This window comes from Pteropus medius, unplaced genomic scaffold (genome assembly GCF_902729225.1).
Source record: "Pteropus medius unplaced genomic scaffold, Ma_sr-lr_union100, whole genome shotgun sequence".
Classification (NCBI taxonomy): domain Eukaryota; kingdom Metazoa; phylum Chordata; class Mammalia; order Chiroptera; family Pteropodidae; genus Pteropus; species Pteropus medius.
This window is the reverse complement of record NW_024340701.1, coordinates 12,323,975-12,345,901: the sequence shown is the minus strand read 5'-3', so window position 1 is coordinate 12,345,901 and position 21,927 is coordinate 12,323,975. Positions and strand designations below refer to the sequence as shown.

General features: G+C 41.8%; 1 protein-coding gene across 9 annotated transcripts in view; it reads right to left on the bottom strand.

The window, feature by feature from the left end:
* The window catches only part of FGGY (FGGY carbohydrate kinase domain containing), a 364,704-nt gene that overhangs the window by 55,335 nt on the left and 287,442 nt on the right, over window positions 1-21,927 (bottom strand). For 8 of the 9 annotated variants that reach the window (XM_039887657.1, XM_039887635.1, XM_039887675.1 and 5 more), the window contains one exon: window positions 16,719-16,813. The exons of the other annotated variant lie outside the window; for it this stretch is intronic. In XM_039887657.1, coding sequence (XP_039743591.1) covers window positions 16,719-16,813 — 95 coding nt within the window. The remainder of the gene's footprint in view (window positions 1-16,718; window positions 16,814-21,927) is intronic. 9 annotated transcript variants of the gene reach the window in all.

Below are 21,927 nucleotides of genomic sequence, written 5' to 3'. Positions count from 1 at the left end.
AGCCCCCAGTGTAATCAGAAATTCCCTTTGAAATGTACAGTTGAAAAAGAATGAAAAAGAAAAAGAAAGGCAAGGCCTTTCAGAGAGCTTGCCCACTGACTCCTCCCAGAAGTCTGATCCCCTCTGCTGGTAAAGCAAGAGGTCAGATCCCTAGACGGAAAATCAATCTCCAAGAGTTGCCGGATAGAATTTCTAATTTGCTGGTGCCATACCATGGAGCCTGTTTCCAGACGAGGAGGATGAGGCCCACAGGCTTTAGCTTCCCCACCTGTACACAACCAGGCCAAGCCGACAGCCTCTTTAGGTGCACTGAGCATCTAGGACTCACACAGGCACAGAACCCTCAAACCTACCTTTCTCAATGGCCGGGATCACCCATTTGAAGCTATTTTATTTTTGTATTATTAAGTATTAGTAGTAGTTATTTTAACATATTTTGGGTTATTTCCTTTGAAACAATCTAGCCCAGTGCTTCTTATGCTCAGCAGAGACCCTCCAAAGGTGCCACATTGTGGAGAAAGGGAGGGAGCAACAGGGTAATCGTGAAATAACCTTCTCTCTGTTTCATACACTGGCTTCCTAAGTGTTTCACTCCTTTAAATTTTCTGAAAACCAGACTTGATTCTTTCAGTTTAAAGATGAGGAATCTGAGGCCCAAAGTTGTAGATTTCTTGTTTTTACCTGTTAAAATGTTCAGTCCACACCCATCCACAGCGGCACTGTTGCTTTCAGTGGCCGACTTTCTGTGTAACCACCCGCAAGTGGCTGCCTTCTTAGCCAGCTCCAGGAAGACTACAAAGTATCTGTAAAATTTCAGCTCCAGTTTGGCACAACATACATTTATCTAGCACCTACTACTGGGTAAGGAGGAGGCCGACTTGGACCCTTACCTGGAAGCTCACACTGGAGTGGGGCAAGCACACACTGAAACATCTACAGGCAGTCCTAGAGATAAGCGCAGGCAGTAGGAGAGTACAGAGGTAGGCCTTTCCAAGCAGAGTTTCCAAAACCAACTTTACAGATGGGTTTCAGCATTATCTCAGTGAGCAGACCAGAGGGTCGGAATGTCTGGGTTCCTATCTTACTGGCTATGTGACCTTGGAAAGTACTTAACCTCTTTGTGATTCAGTGTTCTTGTCTGCAAAGTGCAACTAATATCAGGACCTCATGAGATCACTGTGGGGATTAAGTAACTTTAATACACAGAAAGTGTATAAACTGTGGCTGGTACATACTACATGAATCCCCTCTGCTATCAGTTTTGGGAGCCCCTTGAAGAGAGGGGTCCCAGCTCCCCACCACACTACAATTTGCTGGACTCACTAAAGCCTGCTATTCAAGCACTTGCTTGAATTCTCAGTTTAGGATTGTCTATGTATTTCTTCTCCGGCATCTGTAGTGGTTAGTCTTGCGGAGATGAAGACAACTGCTGTAATCCAATTGTCTAAACCAGTCTGGTCTGTCAGGATCCCTCCTCATCAGAGATGCTGACAGGTGAAACTGACAAGGCCAGCTCGGTAAGAATTTCACTCTGATCTGCTCCATCCAACACACAGGCTCCTCATGGCCAAGGGTCAATTGACAGGGAGGGTGCGATGGAGGGAAGAGAAGGAAGATTTTGAGCTGGTGTGAGGCGGATTGCTTGCTTCTCATATCTCAATGCCATTGTCTCAGAAGCTGCCTTCTTTATCCAGAAATTCTCAAACTTGATATGGTACAACACGCTACACACAAATGCGCTCTAGTGAAATAGGATAGCTTTCCAGGGGCTGTTAAAGAGTGTTTCCCTTCTATTTCAGGGACTCTTCAAAACTGTTGGAAATAAGTATATAAACCTTTGTTATTACTCCTAGGCTGAATTAATTTACAGGTGACTTTTCTTAAGCAGGAAGCAGTATTATCATCCAAGAAGCACTTAATGTTGTTGATTTTTAAAAAGTGAGGCTATTAGCCTATGATATATATTTCTAAAACAATAGACAGAGTCAGGGGATGTCAGGCAAAGGATCCTTCCAAGACTCCTGATCAAATTTCCAATTGACCTATTTATAGTTAACAACCCCCACCCCCAACCAACTGTAGTCCTTACACATCCAGCTTTCTCTTTTGCTGCCTTCCCAGGGAGCAAAACTGGGAGCCTTCCCAGGAGTGGACTTGCTCTCCTTTCTGTTTACATTTATTCCTTTGTTCTCACTAGCACCTTTATCTGAAAAGCCCTCTTCCTGCTGCTTCTCTGCTTGTCCTAAGTTCACATTTCAAGTCCCACTTCTTATATAGAACCACGCTTCTCCTTTCTGCTTGTAGCTGTTACCAGACAGTAGATTATATAATGGCACTCTCTGGTTTCAAGTTGCTTCGTTTTTATTTACGCAGCCTGACTGTCAGCTCCTGGAAGGTGGGGTACCTGGGTTTGTTTGCTTTTTATTTTTTTAATTTGTAAAAAACGCTTGGCCCTATGCCATATAATCTAGTACTTTGATGGCACCAGTAGAAACAATGTGTTCTTGGGGACACAACAACCTGCATTCCAATTCCAGCTTGAAAATTAACACCAAGTATGACCTTGGGTAAGTTATTTTAATTTTCTACGTCTGTTTCCTCATTTGTAAAAATGAAAACAATAAATTTTCCACATAAACCTATTATAAAAGTTAAGAAAAGTTAAATATTATTTATATAAAGAAACCTCCAGAAGAAAACTATAGGAATTATGAATGCAGCCTTTTTACTATCTACTTTGAAACAGGAAGCTTGGAAAACTAAGCAACAGATCTAAGTCTCTAATAAACATAATAGACTCCGAGACATATAGACTTAAGTTAAACTCCTAACACCATTTAATAGCTGTGTGACTCTGAGCCTCCATTTCCTCATTTGAAGGACAAGAATAATCACACACGTACTATAGTGACTCACTTAGAATAGCAAATGTTCCATAACTCCAGCTCAAGAAAGAGAAGTTTCTATTTCCTTTTACTAGATCCTATCTTAAAATGTGCCTGGCTCTGAATTGTAATCAAGTCTTGTCTCCTCAGAAAGGTGGTAAGCTACGGAAAGCTACTGACCTCAATGCCTAACTCAGAGTTGGATATTCACTAGAGATGCTTAGGTTAATTTCTTGTCATTTGGCCTTCACTTTGATAAAGTGAACTGCTCTCCATGATAACCAGCTACCTCTTCTCCAGTTGGCCTAGCTCATTCTGATAGGGAGCAAGGAGGGGAAGTGAATTCACTATAAGGACCGACTTCTCTTTTAATATTAAAAGCAACCATACCAGAGTCCAGTCAGGAGAACAGAAACTATTCTAGGTCTTTCAACAGAAAGAATTTAATACAAGAAATAGGTTTCGAGGTGACAGAAGAAACCAAGAAGCCAGATAGGCGATATTGAAGCAACTCAGAGATCAGCAACAGCAGAAAGCTGCTCCCTTTTTAGGGATCAAGGGACAACAAAAGGCTGTGGTGTGACCAGGAGCTAGAGATGTCAGGCTGGAGCTGAAACCAAAGAAGGGCTGAGTGGCCAGAACTGGAACCTGAAATGGAGAGGTTAAGAGCTGGAATCACATAGGAGATGCAGCTGCTACTGTAGTGAAGGGAGAAATCACCCGATTTCTCCCCCATGTCTGCACATCGATCTTCTACCTGTATCTCCCATTGGCCAAACTTACCCAGAGGCCAGTTGCAAGGGAGCTTGGGAAGTGTAATACACAGCAGAGGATGGGTGAATAAGCCATCTGAGAGCAAACAGGCAAATGACAGGCCCAGCTATCTTTACATGTACACATGTAAAGATTTATGGCGATATCTGTACATGTAAAGCACTAGCATAGCATGTGATTGATAGCCAGCTAACAGCAATGGTAGTTACCGATGTAAATATTGCTATAATTTTGTATAACTCAATAACAGCTTATTCATACCAGTAACCATGGTACATATTTTATACATATTATCTAATTTAATCTTCACACCAATCTTTTGAGGTACATATTCTTAATAGTCTTATTTTTAACAAATAAGGAAACAAGCTTAGAAAGGTTTGACCTAATGCACGGCTATAGCATTTGACCTCAGGATTAAAACCCTGATTTATGTGATATCAGAGTCTATGCCCTTAACTATGGTCCTGTTTATTACTTATGAGTCATACAGTTAACAGTAAAAGGGAGGGTGCTAGATAAGTTGAACATAAAACTTTTCAAAATTACTGGGAGGATATTTTGAAGAACCAGATTTCCAGGGCTGAAAGCCTAGAACACTCTGTAAGCATTAAATTTGCCCTTAAAAAAAAGTAGAGATTAAAAAACGAGTACATCACTTAATGTAGTTTATAAAGGTCCATGGCGTTCCCTCTTGAAGGCAACAGGGTAATTTTGCTAAGAGGATGCCAAGTCCAGTGGCCTCTGTAGGCTTGCTGTTTACTGACATTTGATATGCTTCAACATCTGTTGCCCTTCTCAATTGATGGGTGCTTCATTTTAGCACTTCCCTGATGCCAGGCGGGTAAAAAGCCTTAGTACTGAGGTCCTCTAAGACACTTCTAGGTCAGCGACACAGCTTTGTTTGCAAAACTGGCTGAGGGAGGGATAGTCAGGGAAGAGAGGTGAAGAGACATGTCATCTATCTATATGCTGCATATTCTCAGTTCTACTCCAAGGACAAATGACATCTCCAGAAACGTATAGACCCAGGTGATCCTTAACCAGAATTGAAATTTCAGTATCGGGCTCTGGCTTCTTAACAAGGTAGCATACGATGCATTCTTCTGCTGCTTCTGTGAAAGTTCCATGAAACAATTTCTAGATTAGTTTTTAAAGGCATGGCAATTTTAGAATTTGGTACCAGAGAAAATGTGGTCTCTTTGGAGAACCGGTATACTTCTTCGACTCTGTGAACACTTGACATATTTCCCAGTTTTGTCTTGGCTGCCTGGAAGCTCAAAGTAATCCCTTTATTTATGGGTCAGAGACCCATAGGCCAAACCTGTCCCATAAATCTGTTTGGCCTGGCACTCACCAATCCAGGATTAAAACACTTTAAATTTCAGTGTCCTTCGGCAGAGTATACATTCTCCAGTCTGGCATAGAATCAAACCATCTGATCCTCTGCTGGTCTCTTCCTATGTTACTACCAGGCACTTGAAGACATAAATTTGAAGACACCTTCCTCCTCCCCACCCCCTCCAGCCTACGTGGTTATTGTATTTTCCTTTCTACATAGTTTCTGACTTGAGAGTTTTATTTTCTCAGTTTTATTCTGCTTAGTCATTTATTATACACTTCTTCAAATCCTTTGTGGAAGTAGAATATGAATGATAAACAAATAAACAAATTATTTTCTTCCCTAAGCAAAACTGTCAAGATCAGTGTAAGCAGCTGCATTCCCACTGCATCCAAGGACTGAACATTCCTGGTGAGTCATGCTGGGCTGCCCCACCTGCCCTACCTGCCCTATCTGCTAAAAGATTACCACGGCTGTGAGCTCAACCCCACCATTCCCTCAAGCGGCAGAAAGAACTTCTTCCTCACAAGGGAGTGAAGGGCCCGACATAACCTAGTGACATCTGCCCTATATCTAGCATCTAATATGTAAATGTAGCTCTAGGTGCCTCTTAAGCATCAGGCTGTAGGAGATAAGCAGAGCCTGGGTCTGGAGCCAGACCACCTGAGTTTTAAACCTGTTCCACCACTAGCCATCTCTGTGACCTTAGGCCAGTTTATCAATGTTTTAATGCCTCGATTTCCTGCTTTATAAAGTGGAACAATGATACCACCTACTTCATAGGTTTGTTGTGAGGATTACATTAATACATGAAATAACAATAGTACTTTCTGTGTGCCAGGCATTTTGCTAAATGTGCTTTCATTCATAGAATCTTTGCAGCAACTCAGTGGGGTCAGTTAACTATGGAACTGAGGCTCAGAGGAATTAAGGGCCTTGCCCGGCCAGCTTCATCCACACAGCTGACAAACCAAGGAGAAGCCATCACCCTGGAGTGTAACAAAGTGACTACTTTGAGGGATACTTTCTCCCTTCTGTCCCATTTGATTTCTTTTTATCCTGCCCACAGTGGATTGAGCTCATTTACCCTCTTCTACCCCCTGACCCCATACTTGGTAGGGAGCTGCTACAATGCTACATAACTGAGGCTCCAGTAATTATGGCTAGTATTTACTGTTTTGAGGTAAAATGGAGAGAGATTTGTGTAGGACTGAGGCACATGTTCCTTCCTCTGCTTTCAGAGAAGGCACCCCACTACAAAGATTAAGAGCAGAACTGGGGTCACAAGACCCCCCACCCCCAAGTTCCAGCTCTACAGCCTCCATCACTAGCTAATCCTAGATGGCCCAGTTCAAATATTGCCTTCTTAGAAGGGAGTTTTCAGTCCTCAAGATGGTGGAAGACACCCCTTCCTTGCTGCTCCATTATCTCATTATATAGCAACTACAGTAAACAAATAACAGCCACCATTCAATAAACACTGTTGCACACTACATATACTAACATGTTTACTCCTTACAACATGAGTTGTGTGATAATGTATCTACAATGCAGATAATATTGTCATATTTTACATATGAAGATTCTGAGGCACATAGAAATTAAATAACTTAACCCAGGTAAGTGGCAGAGTTGTGATTTGAGCCAAAGCCAAGACCCCATGGTCTTTGTAATTACCTTTAGCGTTGACTTTTTCATAACTGTATGTGTCTGTGGCCACTTCCTCCCCACTAGACTTGGAACCCTACGGGTATGAGATGTATATAATTCTTTGTCTTGCTACCATGTAGGACTTGTCCCTGTCACATAGCAGGCTCCTGCTGATGAACCTTGGCTTAAAGAATTAAACAGAGAACCTCATCACCTGCTTGAATGAAGGTGCAGATACATGCCTTTTCCAGATCTAGCCAACTGTCATCTGTCAGCAAGCTATCACAGCCTACCCGACCTCCTGCAGAAGAGGTGAGCAGAAAATGCATCCTGACATCACAGGAAGGACCCAAGGAAAAAGTGCATTAATGGGGATAAAAACAAGCCTGTGGAGTGATTAATTTGGCCTCCCCTTCAATATTATGTTTATACAAGTTGATTATATAGCACTTAATTACTAATTTGCCCTACTTAAACCAAGAGTGCTTTAAATTTTTAATGAGATAAGGAAAGAAGATGCCTTACTTAGTAAGGAGCAGCTATTTTATTTCCTTCTCTCGTTTTGCCCAGCCAATTAATATCACTTCTGAAATGCATCCCTCTCATGGATTCTTTCTCTCCATCTTCTTCTTGATCTCTCGGGTTTAAGAAGTGATGGAAACAGACAAGAGCCACTTAGAAACAAACTAACTTTGCTTTCTGATCTGGCTGGATGGGCTGGGAAAGGCCTTGTAAAGTGAAATCACATCAGACCCTATAAATGGTGCTGATTTTTTGGGAGTTGGGATGTGTCTATTCCAAGAAGCCATGCCTTGGTTGTTACTGAACTCAGCCATGGGTATCCAAACAAGGCATTCCCCCTATAAGGCTGCAGTGTTTCCTAGGTATTAATGTCAGATACAGGTAAGCACTGCCCTGGGGTAGTTGAGACATAAGAAGAGCGTAGACACTGGAGTCAGATCGGGACTTGATTGCTAGCTCTGCCACTTGCAGTTATACCATGGGCACGTTACTTAAACTTTCTGTGCCTCAGCTTCCTATCTACAAAGATGAGATGAATAACCTTATATTCAAGAATTAAATATCTAAACTACTTTAGCACAGTGCTCAGCTCAGAGGAGGTACAGAAAAGTATTAGTTTTCTTGTCTTTAGCATAGGTAAGGCAGAAAATGAAAGCAAGGATAAAGGAGTCTCTTTTGAGGACTCCAGCATGTCTGTTATTATCTGCAGAGCTGTGGAGTCTAATCAGCGCTACTCAAAGGGCACGTCCAGAATGACACAAGAAGCTTGCCCCAGAATGTGAACAAACACACTGGTCCCTTCACTGAGAACGTTCTGCTATGCATAAAATGTTGGGTGAGCACAACGTGTTAAAAAAAAAATGTAATTGATTTACATCCTGATGCGTTCCCACCTTATCTCCTTGCAAATCTAACAAACCATTCGGAGGGGAACCCTGGTCAGCAGACTGACCTGAGCACCTTAGCCTGAATGACTGCATTGGACATCTGCATGTGCTTCTGAGGACCCCTCCCCACCCTTCTCTGGGCCTAGCCAGGCTCACTTCTTCAGACTACACCAAAGATCACCCTTGCTCTCTGACTTTGAGTCCAGCCAACGGAGAACCCTGCAAGAGATCAGAGAGAGGGAGGAGAATGGGGTCAAGAACCCAGCTCTTTTCCTCTAGGGTCACTGACAGGCCAGCTGACTCAGTTGTCTCTGCACAGCCCTCTGTTCTGAGGTTTTCAGTAACTGTGCTCTCTCCTCACCTCCTCAGGTCCAGCTGTTACAAACCCCAGGGCACCACATCCCCCATGGTAATTTCCTAATCTTATAAACAGTCCATCTTCTAAATTCTAAAATTATCTTAATTTGAGGGTGCCCTCTGTGGAGGCCTTGACTAACTCAGTGACATTTTATTATGCATCCTAATTCTAGTCATCTGTTTCTGATACTAGTTTTTTAAATAATGGCAATCACATTCAGCCCCAGAAGAGTCCATTTCCATATGTGATTAAGTTGAACAATCCTTGGCTTTGAAATCTTAGCCTAGGCCTTGGTTCCTGGCTTCATTCCTTTCTAGCCATTGGCTTTGCTAAGTCACTTAACCTCTCTCACCTTCTTTCCTCATTTGTAAAATTATTATAAGAGTATAGGAAATTTCCTTATATACAACTTTTAACATCATCAAAGTTTTAAATGTTCAAATTTCTTTGATATGCATGATTAAAGACACTCCACTTAGGTTTCTGAACACACTGTACTTTTTTATGGTTTACTACAGAGAACCAAATACCTCCAATAAGGAAGTGTAATAATGATTTTTTTCCCTTTTGCATAATTCTTGATCATTTGCCTCAATGCTCTGACCAAAACTCTTTGTAGACTTCAGTAAGACCTCTATACATTACATAACCCTGAATCAAACTTTGTCCAATAGTGTGCGGTATGTATATATGTGTGTGTGTGTGTAGTCATTTTTCAGGGCTTTTTTTTCCAAAAAATTTTTGACTTAACTAAAGGTCTTGTCTTTCCTAATCTCTTATTTGGTTCCATAGCTTAATTTACTGTGTTGAATATTAAGCTTCTACAGCATGCATTCTCTATCTATGAGTTATTCTAGTATAAAGGAATAAAATACCCAACCTATTCATTCCCAATAAGGAATTTTTTTAATGAAACGTAAATGCATAAATGATAAATAGGATGAAGAATTAATTACTTAAAAGCATTTCTTTCTGTGAAAAGATCCTACATATTTTTCATATCTTCACCATCATAAAATGTTGTCTTGAACAAAATGAAGTCAAGGAGTTAGGTAAACTTTATTTTAGAAATACAGTTCTGTAACCCTTCTAAGTTTCTAAAGGACTCAGTTGATATTTGGCCATATTTGCTTTTAATAGCACAATTCTTAAGTTCCTGAGTAAGAACCTCAAGGGGAGAAGGGTATTTGGGAAAAATTTCATTAGCCTAAGTTTAGCCATGTTAATTACAATTTCATTAGCCATGTTAATTACAATACTACAAAAATTGTCTTTTAATTAAAGCTTCTAATTAAAGTACTTTTTTTATATTCACCTCTATAAAAAACAAATAGGCAGATTATAATTAAAAGCAAATAAAGCAAAACAATACTGGTGAGCACAGTATAAAAAGAATTAGAAAATTTCCAAATCAAAGAGAGTGCATTTCTTATTTTTATTTCTATATTCAATATTCAACCAAGCAATGCTGAGAAATGTGTGGAGCTGATATTGTCTATAAACCACACCACTCTGTAAAGGGCAGTTGAGTTGCCATATTGGAATCTATGACATTCCCAAGTAATGGATATATATTTACTAGGATATAGTTTGATGGAATAAAAAAGTATGGGCTTTGTATCAAGCAAGGTTACATGACCTCTCCATGCTTCAGAGTCCTCATGTGCATGGTGAGGACTGTTAAGACCTACTGGTTGCTGTAAGGATTCTATGAAAGACAAGGGATGGGAAGTAACAGGCATGTAACAGGCCCTGTGCCTGGATCACCCTGTAATGAACAGGAGAGTCAAATGTTATATATCTTATATATTGACATTTCCTGAAAATAGAATTCTAAATTTGAGCTAATGTTTTGACTTGGACATCCCTGATTCTAATTCTACAGAATAGATTGAAACAAAGAGATTTACAATTAAACAGAACCTAGATTTGCTGCTTTATTTGTTTTTCAGAGGGAACAATTCTGGAAAAGTATGAATGTATTGTTGTTAACCAGGTGTGGCAATAAGTATAATGAATGTTAGGGTCAGCATCACATTCTTAATTTAATCCTTCTTTAGACTATTAATTACCAATCCAGAATTTTCTATTGACTTTCTATGAGGCACTGACATATGGGACAGGACACTCCGAAAATTCAATCAGAAATCTGAATCTATTTAATTAGAAACCAGAATCTCACATCTCCAGAAACACATGCTTATGCAGCAAAGGGCAAAAGGTGGCTAAAAAAAGTTGATAATATCAGGACCATATGTGAAATGAATAGGATTATAAGAGGTCTGGGGATAAGCTAAACCAAACTAAAATTCACAGCAAAAGACTCTTTGTACATAAGAAGTGTAAGTCCTGAATTTTCATATACTACTGGTGGGAATATAAAGTATTAATATGTATTGAAATCTTAAAAGGAAAACTTTTGACAAACCATTATACTCACAATGTATTTTATGGGCATAATTTAGGGTGTGTGCAAAAACTTAGCTACAGAGATGTCAGTTGCAGCCTTTTTTAAAACAATAGAGACAACCTAAATATTCAAAACGGGACTGGTGAAATACCTCATATAGTCTATAGGGTAGAAAATTGTGCAGCCTATAAACACAATAAATACAGATGTTTACTATATGTTTTGGGGTAGGGGAAAGTGTTATAAAACAGTATGGATTGTATGAATACATCTTTGTAATTTAAAAAAGTGAACAATGATTTAAAAACATGTTTAAAAAGACCAAAAGAATAGCAACCAGAATCTTACAGGTTGGTTATTTTAGGGTAGTAGCCCATACTTCTTTATTTTTCTTTCAGCTTAACTGAGTTTTCTTTTTCTCGATGAATGTGAATTATTAATTGTAGTCCAGAAAAGAAAAAAAAAGCAAATTCTGATTGAATGTACTCAAAAATGGGATGGTTTCATATTTTTGAGCATTCATTATAAACCTCCAGAAACCGAAGTCATGATAATCAGCTTTACTTTGCAATTGTAAATCTGGTATTTGTAGTGACAGCCAAACAGAACTAAAAAATCACAAAAAGTTGACTCTTACAAAATAAAACCGAATGGAAATGTATCATATCATATACAAAATCACAGGCTCTGAAGGACTTAATAGGTGATGAATTGAGCCGGCTCTAAATGAAGTAAACTTCATGAAAAAGAATAGAAGGAGAGCTTTCAACTAAGCAATGAAGATGTCTGCAAGGACTGACCTTGAGGGCAGACCACAGTGGTCAGAGTGGATGGTTTATCTTGCGGGTACACATTACAGAAAGAGTGAGTAATCAGGGCTCTCGACTGGCCACTTACATGTATCGGTCTGCAAGACACAGGAGTCTGTCTGGAACGTGACAGGGAAAGTTGATGGTGGGAGCACACTGAATCAATGGTTTATGAGGCGGCAGCCCTCACACCGTGGGAGGAAGAAAGGTTTGATGAATTGGTTGATTCCTAGGGCTTATTTTCTTTACATTGTTACTTGCCTTAAGTTGATTGCTAAATTCATTTTAATCTTTTGTCACTGTCTTCTTTTGCTGATTTTTGTTTCAGATGTTCCCTTCACTGCTTTTTGGGGGAAAGGAGTCGGGTAGAGGCGGGCATCAAGGTAAATAACACTATTAGAATTAGAGCTTGTTTTGTATAGTCTTGTTAAAAAAAAAAAACTGTCTCATAAGAAATGGCAGAAGGCTCATGATATCCTTAGGGGTCTGAAGGCAGCAAAGTAGAAAACCATGTTGTGTTTCTGCTTCTTTGCCATTTGATTGAGTTTTTTCTCACAACATTTTGAAACCAGTTTCTTGTTTTACGACTCCTTTACATTTCTTAGAACCTCTCTACTGCTTGTGCTTAGAAAATGTAAGCACGTTGCTATTTCATAAATTTTTTTTTCCAGTTTGTTAATTTTCTAGGGTCCAGAGCCTACATAAGTATTATGGGATGCTCCCAACTTCTAATTGTAATGTTTTGCTTTCCAGGATATTCAGAATTAGAGAAGATAACTTTGGAGTGCATTGATAGCCAAGGGAGTGATGGGTGACTTTCAAGGGGTGAGATGAGAAGGTCACAGAGGTCAAGACTGTCTGGATTCTATACTCCCACCAATAAAAGGAGGGAGGAAGCTTCTCTTCCTTGCATCCCCTCCCACCTACTCAACAGCTGAAGTTTTACCAGTGGTATACCTGTGGTTTGATTCCATTTTATTGATTAAGCTGCAGTGTAAAGACGACCATGACATGATTCTTGTCAAACTGTCTACTGGAGACACAGTTTTAAAACTGCTAAAACAAGAATACCATTTCTGGAGAGGGATAATTCAAGATGTCATTCATCATTCTACTCTTTAGTGAAGATGGATGGCTATATCAGTACCCTCTGTGAGATCCTAATTTTAAAAGAAAATAGTAGGGAGACTTTAGATGTCTAAGGGAAGGCACTGCCGGAATGGGCAAGGGGAAGAAAGGAACCACGAGAATGAGACTATGAACAGATAAAAGAACAAGAAGTAGGAGTTTGGAACTGTCAGCAGGTTTCAAAATTTGGAATAGCAATGGCTTTCAGAAAATTCCATCCACTGTCCCTCTCCCTGCATCTGATAAAACATCCATTCATGGGCCTAGGAAACTGGGAAATCCTGTCTCCCCAGGCTTCTTCCCTAGGTCTGGAGCCTGGGTCCTCTGGAGTCTTCCTAGACTTTTCCTCACAGTGGAGGAGAAGACTCTGGCTTGGTCTACTGAAGTCTGCACACCTAGATAAGAAGTGAAGTCATCCATCCAACCACCAGATGTGTGGTCTAGAATCGTGGTCTCCAACCTTTTTGGCATCAGTGACTGGTGCTCCTATGAGAATCTAATGCCTGATGATCTGAGGTGGAGCTGAGACAGTGATGCTAGTGCTGGGGAGTGGCTGCAAATGGAGATGAAGCTTCGCTCACTCGCCTGCTACTCACCTCCTGCAGGCGGCCCGGTTCCTAACAGGCCTTGGACCGGTACTGGTCCACAGTCTGGGGGTTGGGGACCCCTGGTCTAGAAGACAAAACATGTGGTTTGCCGGAATCATTGACCTTCTGGCAAGAATTGCTCAGTTTTCTTAAAGAAAGGAGTGGCAGACACCCTGAAGACCAAGATAGGATCTCTGAAGTTCCAAGAAAAAACTAAATTGAAGTTCAGGTTGAAAATTATGAATCACAGGGAAGAAGCAATTCTGTTTCAACTCCACTTGCCAGAACCCTGAGCTGGTCCCTAAGCCTAGGGCACACAGGTTGGCCAGGTCTTTTTGGAAAGGGGTGAATGAAACCAAGTCTATATGCATTTATATTTCCAAAGCAGTTCCAAACATAATCATTAGAACAATGTTGATAATTATACCTAGGGCTCATGGAGGTCATCAGAGCTTTCAAAGGCTCTTCATCTCAACAGTCTTCACATGAATGGCAATTCTTTGTAAATATTTTTTAAAAGGAAATAAATAAAAGGAGCATCTGGAGAGGCCAGGTGGCATTGTCTGAGGATATACAACAAGTAAGCATGGAAGTCAATACCACATGGATTCTCTCAGGAATTTGAGGACAGATAAGATCACAGATCTCTCCCAGCTGGGGCTGTCTTTACTAGGTTACAGTATCTCCCCAAAACAGATAGAAGAGGTAATATCCTTGGGTTGAATAGGAGACATGAGTTTGTCTTTCAGATGTGTGCCTCACAGCTGCTATTCAAGTCACCAATGCCAATATTTGATGCACCATATCTTAGATTCTGTTCCAAAAGATTAGTAGAAAATCACATGTAATGAAGATGTCAATGTGGAATTGTGAGTGGAATCCTCTTGGAGCTAGAAACTTCCTTCAGTCTGACTAAGATATCAACGAGGTGCCATCGGTCATGGTATGAAGCCTTTGATGGAACTATCCCATCTTGTCATACTACTCTGCATGTTCGGGTTTCAGACTATCTCTGAATTTGTGACCAATAACATTTCGAAAAATAAACCTTTAAACATTTAAGAAGCCAAAAAAATATTTTAAGATAAAAGGAAAAAAAACAGGACAAAGTAGAAAAGAATGAAAATCGGGATAGGATACAGACCCAGAGAAACCTTGGTTCCAATTCTGCTTCTGTCCCTTATTAACTGTAATCCTGGGCAAATTACTGAAAACCTTTCTGAACTTTGGTTTCCTCATACATAATACATAAAACATCTATCTTGCAGGCAGGAAGACTGTCAAAATGAAATGAAGTGTCTTAGTCTGCTTGAGCTGTCATAATGAAATACCACAGATTGGGCGTTTAAATAATAGGAATTTATTATCTTGTAGCTCTGGAGGTTGAAAGTTCAAGATCAAAGTGCCAGTATGGTCAGGTTCTGGTAAGAACCCTCTTGCTGGCTTGCAAAGGGCCACCTTTTTGCTGTGCCTCACATGGCAGAGAAAGGAGGAGAGCAAGACAGAGAGCAAGAGAGAGAGAATGTAAGCGAGTTAGAGAGCACGTGTGCACCAGCTCTCTGGTGTCTCTTCTCATAAGGGCGCTAACCCAGCATGAGGGATCCATCCTGATGACCTCATTTAACCCTAATTACCTCCGAAAGACTCCACCTTCAAATGCTATCACATTGGAAGTGAGGGCTTCATTCAGCCTGTGAATTTTGAGAGGACAAAAACATTGTCTATAATGTGATGTAACCTATGCAGGGCCTTTGCAAGCATCTCTATTATTTCATTTTAGCAATAACAGTTTGTCCCAGAAAGGGCGAAGCATCTAGTTGTGAAAAAATCGTCATAAGTTGATAATGTTAGAATAATAATTGGTAAGCCACTGACATTTCAAAAATAAATAAATATCTCCTTGTGATATTTCTGTTTCAGAAAATCCAGAAGTTAAGAATTTAACTCTACCATCTTTGTTTAAAAACTTCAGTTAAAATCCACTAACATTCATGAATGGATTCAATCCTTGGAAGGAATAGTTCACAGGCATCATGTCCAGAGGCTTGGGCAGTATGTAGTATACTACACTTCCCAAAATGTGGTACAAAGAGCACAGACATTAGAATCAGACTTTTGCATCTGTCTGCTTTTAACAGTGTACCCTTAAGTTCTGTCACCTTTCTGGATCTCTGTTGCCCATGTATGTTGTTGTATTAGGAAGATCATATGAAAAGCGCCTGGCATAGTTCTTTGTACATAAGAGGGCCACAGTAAATTACTGGGTAACTGGTAGAAACCTGGCTTGTAGTCCTGACCTTGAGACCTTGGGCAAGTCATTTAAATTCTCTGACGCTTAGCTGAACAAATATTTCCTGAACTCTCAGCTGAGACTTGGGAGCCAGACTTCTTTGTTCAGGCATTTACTGGCTGTTTCAACTTAGGCAAACTTATGCCTCGAGTTGCTCGACTATAAAATGGGAATAATAGAAACGTTGTGGGACTAAATGTACATTCCTGATCCAGGGAAAGAACTCATAATGTGCTATTTATTATTATTCTAGATAAAGAAATGGAGCGGAGAGAAGAATGGTCAGGTCACAGAGCTAGTAGGCAGTCAAACTAAAATCTGAGCCCAGGCAGACTGATTCCACGCAGCCTGTGCTCTTAACATCTACCTAGGCTGCTTCTCTACCTTTCTGTAAGCCTGTAAGTCTCTCCATAAAACCCACGTGTGAAATGTCTTTTGCAATCGGTGGGAGGAAAAGCTCTGTCTCCTACAAGAAACTAGCACGTTTCCTCTTTTCGAAAATTGGAGTTATGCAACTTATCATGTGTTCTTTTTGTCTTGGCTACCAGGAAGCTCAGAGTCTAATTGTACACTCAATCACAGCCACCAAGTTGTTTCCTTCTTCCTATATCTTTGTTCCTTATTTTCCTTTTTAATTCCCTTTTTACTAACATTTTCATCTGTGTCTCTTGCTGATAGAGGACTCAAAGGTATTTGGAAAATGGTGGGTGGAAATAAAATAAGCAAATGCAAATCTGAAATTTACATAAAAAACTTAAGTTTGAACCTTACCTGTTTCACTTGCTAAAAGGAAAATGGTCAAGGGAAAATGTCAAAGAAATCATTTCAGAGCTATTTTAAAGGAGAAAGAAAGAAAATCAACAGAAAAACAGAACAACCAACACTAACAGAGGCCAAGTCAAATAAAAACTGCAATAAATATGTCTGAGGCTAGAAGCATTTGTGCTTTCACTGGCTGGAACCTATCATTTCTTAATTATATCCTGTGTGTGTTTTGCAAGATGTGAGCTGCTGTCAAGAGGAAGGACAGTCTCAGACGGGGAGGGGCCACGGCCCACCCCTTGGTCTTCACATACCTGTACAGAAGCGAAATCCCCCGAGGCACAGGCACCCAGAATAGCAGCGCCCACAAGAACAGACTCCACCTCTTGCGACAGGACGACAGGCATGCCTGCGCAGAACAAGGCCACACCTTGGTTAGGGAGCAAGACTAAGGCACTGTGGGGAGCCAGCAAGCAGCCCCAGCAGCAGTGGGCATCCCCTCCCCAACTCCTGCAGTTCCTTGTTCTATGAGATTCCCTGGTTCTATAAAGGATTTCACTGCCTCTGCCTGCTAGTGCAGTAGCCAAAAGCCCCATGGGGGCCAAAACACCATATAGATCAACTCATGAGACCTTTTTGCTCAGGTTTCCCAGGCTTCTTGCTAGTTGTTACCTGCCATTTGGTTCAAGTTCAGTTCAACGAACATTTACTAAGTGCTTTGTTGGGCCCAGGGAATACAGAGATGAATCAGATTCTGTCCTGCTATTCATGTCTCAAAGGGAAGATGGGTGAGAAAGAGATAAAGGGGGTTAATTCTGTGACAGATGCACCAAGACAAGAGAAGTACTACGAGAAGGTATGATTAATCCCACTAGTGGTTTCCAATTTCTCTGAGCAAGAGCCCAAGCCCTTAGAATGCCTGACAAGACCCTCCAAGACTGGTGCCCACCCCGATCTTCCTCTCCTCCTGGCCGCATCGCACTGGCCTCCTTGTTCTTTCTTCGGTCTGCTTCAGGGCCCTCACCCGTGCTGTTCCTTCTGTCTCGGTCACTTCCTCCTAGATGTCCACAGGGTAACCCTGTCTCACTCGAAGTCTCTGTACAAACATCCCCTTCCTACGGCGGCTTTCTTGACCGTCCCTTTGAAAAACAACAACTTATGCACAACACTCCTTATTACCGTCTCTCAGTTCCTCATCCCCTCCTGGCGCTGCGTTATTAAGTAGCTTGATAATAGTCTGTCTTCCCTGCTGGAACATAAGCTCCATGAGGGCAGGGACTCTTTGTTTTGTCCGTTGCTAGATCCCTGGAATTGAGACCAGTATCTTGGACATAGTAAGTGCTCAAATGATGAAAGAACAATTTTCCAGGATGGGGAAGGGGGTCATCAGAGAGGAGATGAGAATTCAGCAGGAACCTGAAGGATGACTGAGGGGTCTGCCAGGCAGCGAGAAGCCAACTCCCAGAGGCTGTGCACTCATGGTGGGTTTAAGATTAATAGAAATCATCGAGAATTTTTAGGATTTTATATACATGTGTGTGTGTATAATAAATAAAATATACATAATATAAATATAAATGTATTTGCTAATCAGGAGATGGCAGCAAAGTCCACAGAGGCAAGCTCTATGGCCAGACCTATAAAATCTTTTTCTACTCAAGACATTAGACTTATTTTTCCTAAAGACTGGCGTTTTCTTCCTATTGTTTCTGGAAAGACTTTCCTGACATAACCTCCTCTGTGCTCCCACCACCTCCCAACTCATCCTCCCACTGTAGGACTGGGTCAGCTGGCCAGCCATCCCAGACAAAGGAGGCGGAGCACAGAATTTCCACACACCTCCCGGAGGACTCGGGAATACCAGCGCTGTACTACGGGGACAGCATTTGAGACTTTGCTGACAAGTATCTGGTGGGGTGGGGTCTCTGTGAAAAAGCTCAGACCTGGTTCCACTAGCCACATCACTTACACTCTTTTAGCCTCTGTTTCCCCACGTGTAAAATGGGGATGATGATAAGACTCTCCACACAGGTTTGCCGTGAAGATTGAGAAAGGGCACATACAGTACTTAGCACATTTCTGGCCTATGATAAGCCCTTGAAATGATGGCTGTTACTGTTAGAATGAGTACTGATGGTGAGGGAAGCTGTTCTGCCTGCATTTCACGTGGGCTGGAAACTGGAACAGTGGGGAAGGGACAGGGCAGGTGTCCGTGCATCAGCTAGAGAGAAAAGGCAGACACCAGTCTGCACTGAAGGGCTGTGTTGGCAAAGCCAGGAGAGAGCACGAGATGACTCTGCAGAATCTAGGGATCATGCATACGAAGGTGTGACTGTGACCACCTACTGCACTGAGATTTTTTAGAAGACAGCTCCTCCAAATGCCTTTCACCTCCCAGTCCCTCCGTACCCTATCAAAAGCCTCACCAGTTCTGAGCAGGGAGGAACAACTTGCAGGCCCCTCCCCTTGGGAAGCAGAAACCAGAGTGAACCTGGTGAGTCCCTATCAGCTCTCCATCTGCAGCCCAGAGTGCTCTGGAGCTAGACTGCCAGAGTTTGCATTGTGGTGTCCTTGGTGACTTAGCTGTGAGAGCACAGCTAAGTTACCTAATTTCTCTATGCCTCGGTTTTCTCGTCTGCAAAATGGAGTTAAAATTTCACCTACCCCGCAGGGCGGCCGTGAGCATTAAAAGTACTATGTGAGTAAGGCACCTAAAGCAGTGCTTGGCTTAGAGAGAGCAGTAAACTAGCTTTAGCTGTTAAGATTCTTAAAGTTTACCTTATCTTTGAAGTCTGTCCTCACTCATTGCCCTGGGTAGGACCAACTCACTGCTTCCATTTGCCTCTAAAGTCAATCTCACCTCTTCCCTTCCCACAGCGAACCCCGCCGCCCCGCCAAGCTTGCTCTGGTTCCTGGAACACTGGCCTGTGTGGACCACGTTTGTGGCCCTCTTGACCTCTGGATGCACCCTTGACTAAGCTCCAGTCAGGCGGCCCTCTTCACAGAGCCCCTCCATCTCAGGTCGGTTACCTTCCTGCCCTGGCACTTGCAAGCCTGGGGGGAGGTGTGGGTGGTAAGGCTGTGAGTAACCCCAGGGAACTGCCTGGTGGCCAGGGTTTCCCTACACCCTGCCCACACCTCTGTAAACAGACTCTTTATTCAACTTTTACAGTTAATCCAGTTTGAGTGTGTCATCTGTTCCCTGCCTGGACCTGACTCATACTGACACCAGTGTCCTCTGGGTCCCACTGTACTCTCTGGACATTGGTCAAAGCACCAAGAGCACTTTTTCAGTTCGTGATGACCCTGTTGGCAGGATATTATTGTTCTTCACATCCCCATGCCATTCTTGGTGCCTGCTTTACTGGTGTGCTCAGAGAAAGGCTTTGGAGTAAATGAAGTAAAGAATGATTAAAATAATAAGACAGGAAGAGGGAAACCCCTACTGAAATTGCCAGTACTAAAAAACCAAATCTAGAAGGAGGAACATTTAGTCCTAAGTCAGTAGGGGAAACCTACAATTACTTAGTACATACTAAGTATTTCTTGAAACCACAGTTAACTAAATGCCTAAGGGTACAAGGAGAGTCTTCCTCCTCGCATAGAAGGCATTTTCCAAGTTGGCAAATCCCCACTCTCCCTGCTTGCATGGAGCAAGCTGTTCCCCAAATGGCAAAGAGTTGCTTACAAAATACTAAACTGCTTTCTTCTCAAATGTACCTCTTTCTTTCTGGTGTGGGGCTGCCTTAAGAAGTGAACTAACATTTAGTGAACTGAGCCAAGCACAGAGGTTAGTGCTCACGAACTCATGAATATTTATTCCTCAGTATGATCTACATGATGAAAATAATATTATTTCTATCTTCCAGAAGAAGAAAATGATCCTCATAGAGGTAAAGCGACTTGCCCAGAGTCACAGAGCTGTCCCCCACCCTCTTTCCATTAATTACTCCACACTTTCTTTAAAGCGTCTTCCAAATTCCATTGTATTTTTCATATGTATTCCAGAGAATCTAGTACCAATTCTATGGTCCTCTCTTAGTCTTTCTTTGCAGGAATACTAGAGTAATTACAATGTTTAAAGTCACCAAAACTCTACCCTACACCTCATGCTGTGTACGTGCCCTTTAGAGGAATGAATGCAAATGTGTTCTTTTTCTCTAAGTGCTTGGTGAAGGAGAGGAAGAAGGCAGCTTTGCCTGGAATGTGAACTATTTTATCTGATGCATTAATGAGTTTAGCAGAACCCAAAGCATTTAAAGGCAGATGCACTTTGCCATCACTTGTCAATCATAGGCTTCCCAAGGCAGAGGAATTCTAGGCCAAAGAAAAGGTCCCTTTGTCTGAGACTGTAACTGGTCCGTAGTCAGAGACAAAGGGTCTAATTTCAACTGGAATCCAAATAACGATTAACAGCCTTTTCATTCAACTGAAGGAGAACAGTTTCCAAAGCAGAACTTTCTGTGGAGCCCTTGCACCCCCTGCCTCTGAGTCAGCTCAGGAGATAAGGCCTGGAAGAAAACCCACATTCACAAAGGCTGCAGGGGCCGTGCAGAGTCTGGCCGGGTCACTCAGGCTGCCCTCCTCTCAGAGCCCTGCTTCCCATTCCCTCGGATGATGTGTTAGCCAAGGCTGATCTTATCTCCCCTCCTGCATCCAGGTAGGGAGTCTTGGTGGCTATTAGAAAGCTGGAAATTAGAAAGTCACTCACAGATCAGATTTTAAGTCTGAATCGTATCTGAACCAGCTAGCTGACAATTACATAAAATGCAATTATGGTTCTTCTCCTGGGGAAAATTATAAGATGATCTGGGTGGATTTTCATGTCTTTCCTCTTTCTGCCTCAGACTGGCCCAGTTCAACAGGTTTTGGACACTCTGGGAAAGAAGGACTCATCGACATCAAATGGTTACAAACTAGGCAGAAAAGTTAAGAAACCTGTGTCAGCAGCATAGTATTAGGGGACATTGGGTTTGGACATACCTGGGTTATAATCTTGGTCCTGTCCCGATGTTTGAGTTTGGATAGTAAATTTAATTCACCTCCATGAACCTCAGTTTTCCTTGTCTGTAAGATGTGGGCACCAATTTCTCTACCATTTGGTGGTATGTGAGGACTAAATGTATATAAAGTAATTCACACTGACACACAGTGGGAGCTTGGTCAATGGTACGAATTTCTATACTTGACATCTTGATATATTAACCTTAGACTGTGTGCTTTTTTATACTGTCCTCAGTCTACATATCTCTAGTATCAGGGGATAAGCAACTTTAGTTTGATCTCACAATGTGCAGGGGTCAATTACATCCATCACATTTGGTAAAGCGCTCATATGCAGGAATTTGCATGGCCTAGAGGGGGAAGGGAGATATGTTGGGGCAGAGTCGGAGGCAGAGAACGTGATCCACCCAGCTGTCAGAGACAAGTTATCCAGGGGGTGGAGGACAGCAAGAGATCGTGATGAATGGAGGCCAGTGTGTAAGGTGGGCTCGTGTAAAGCTGGAGTTGGGGCTGTACGCA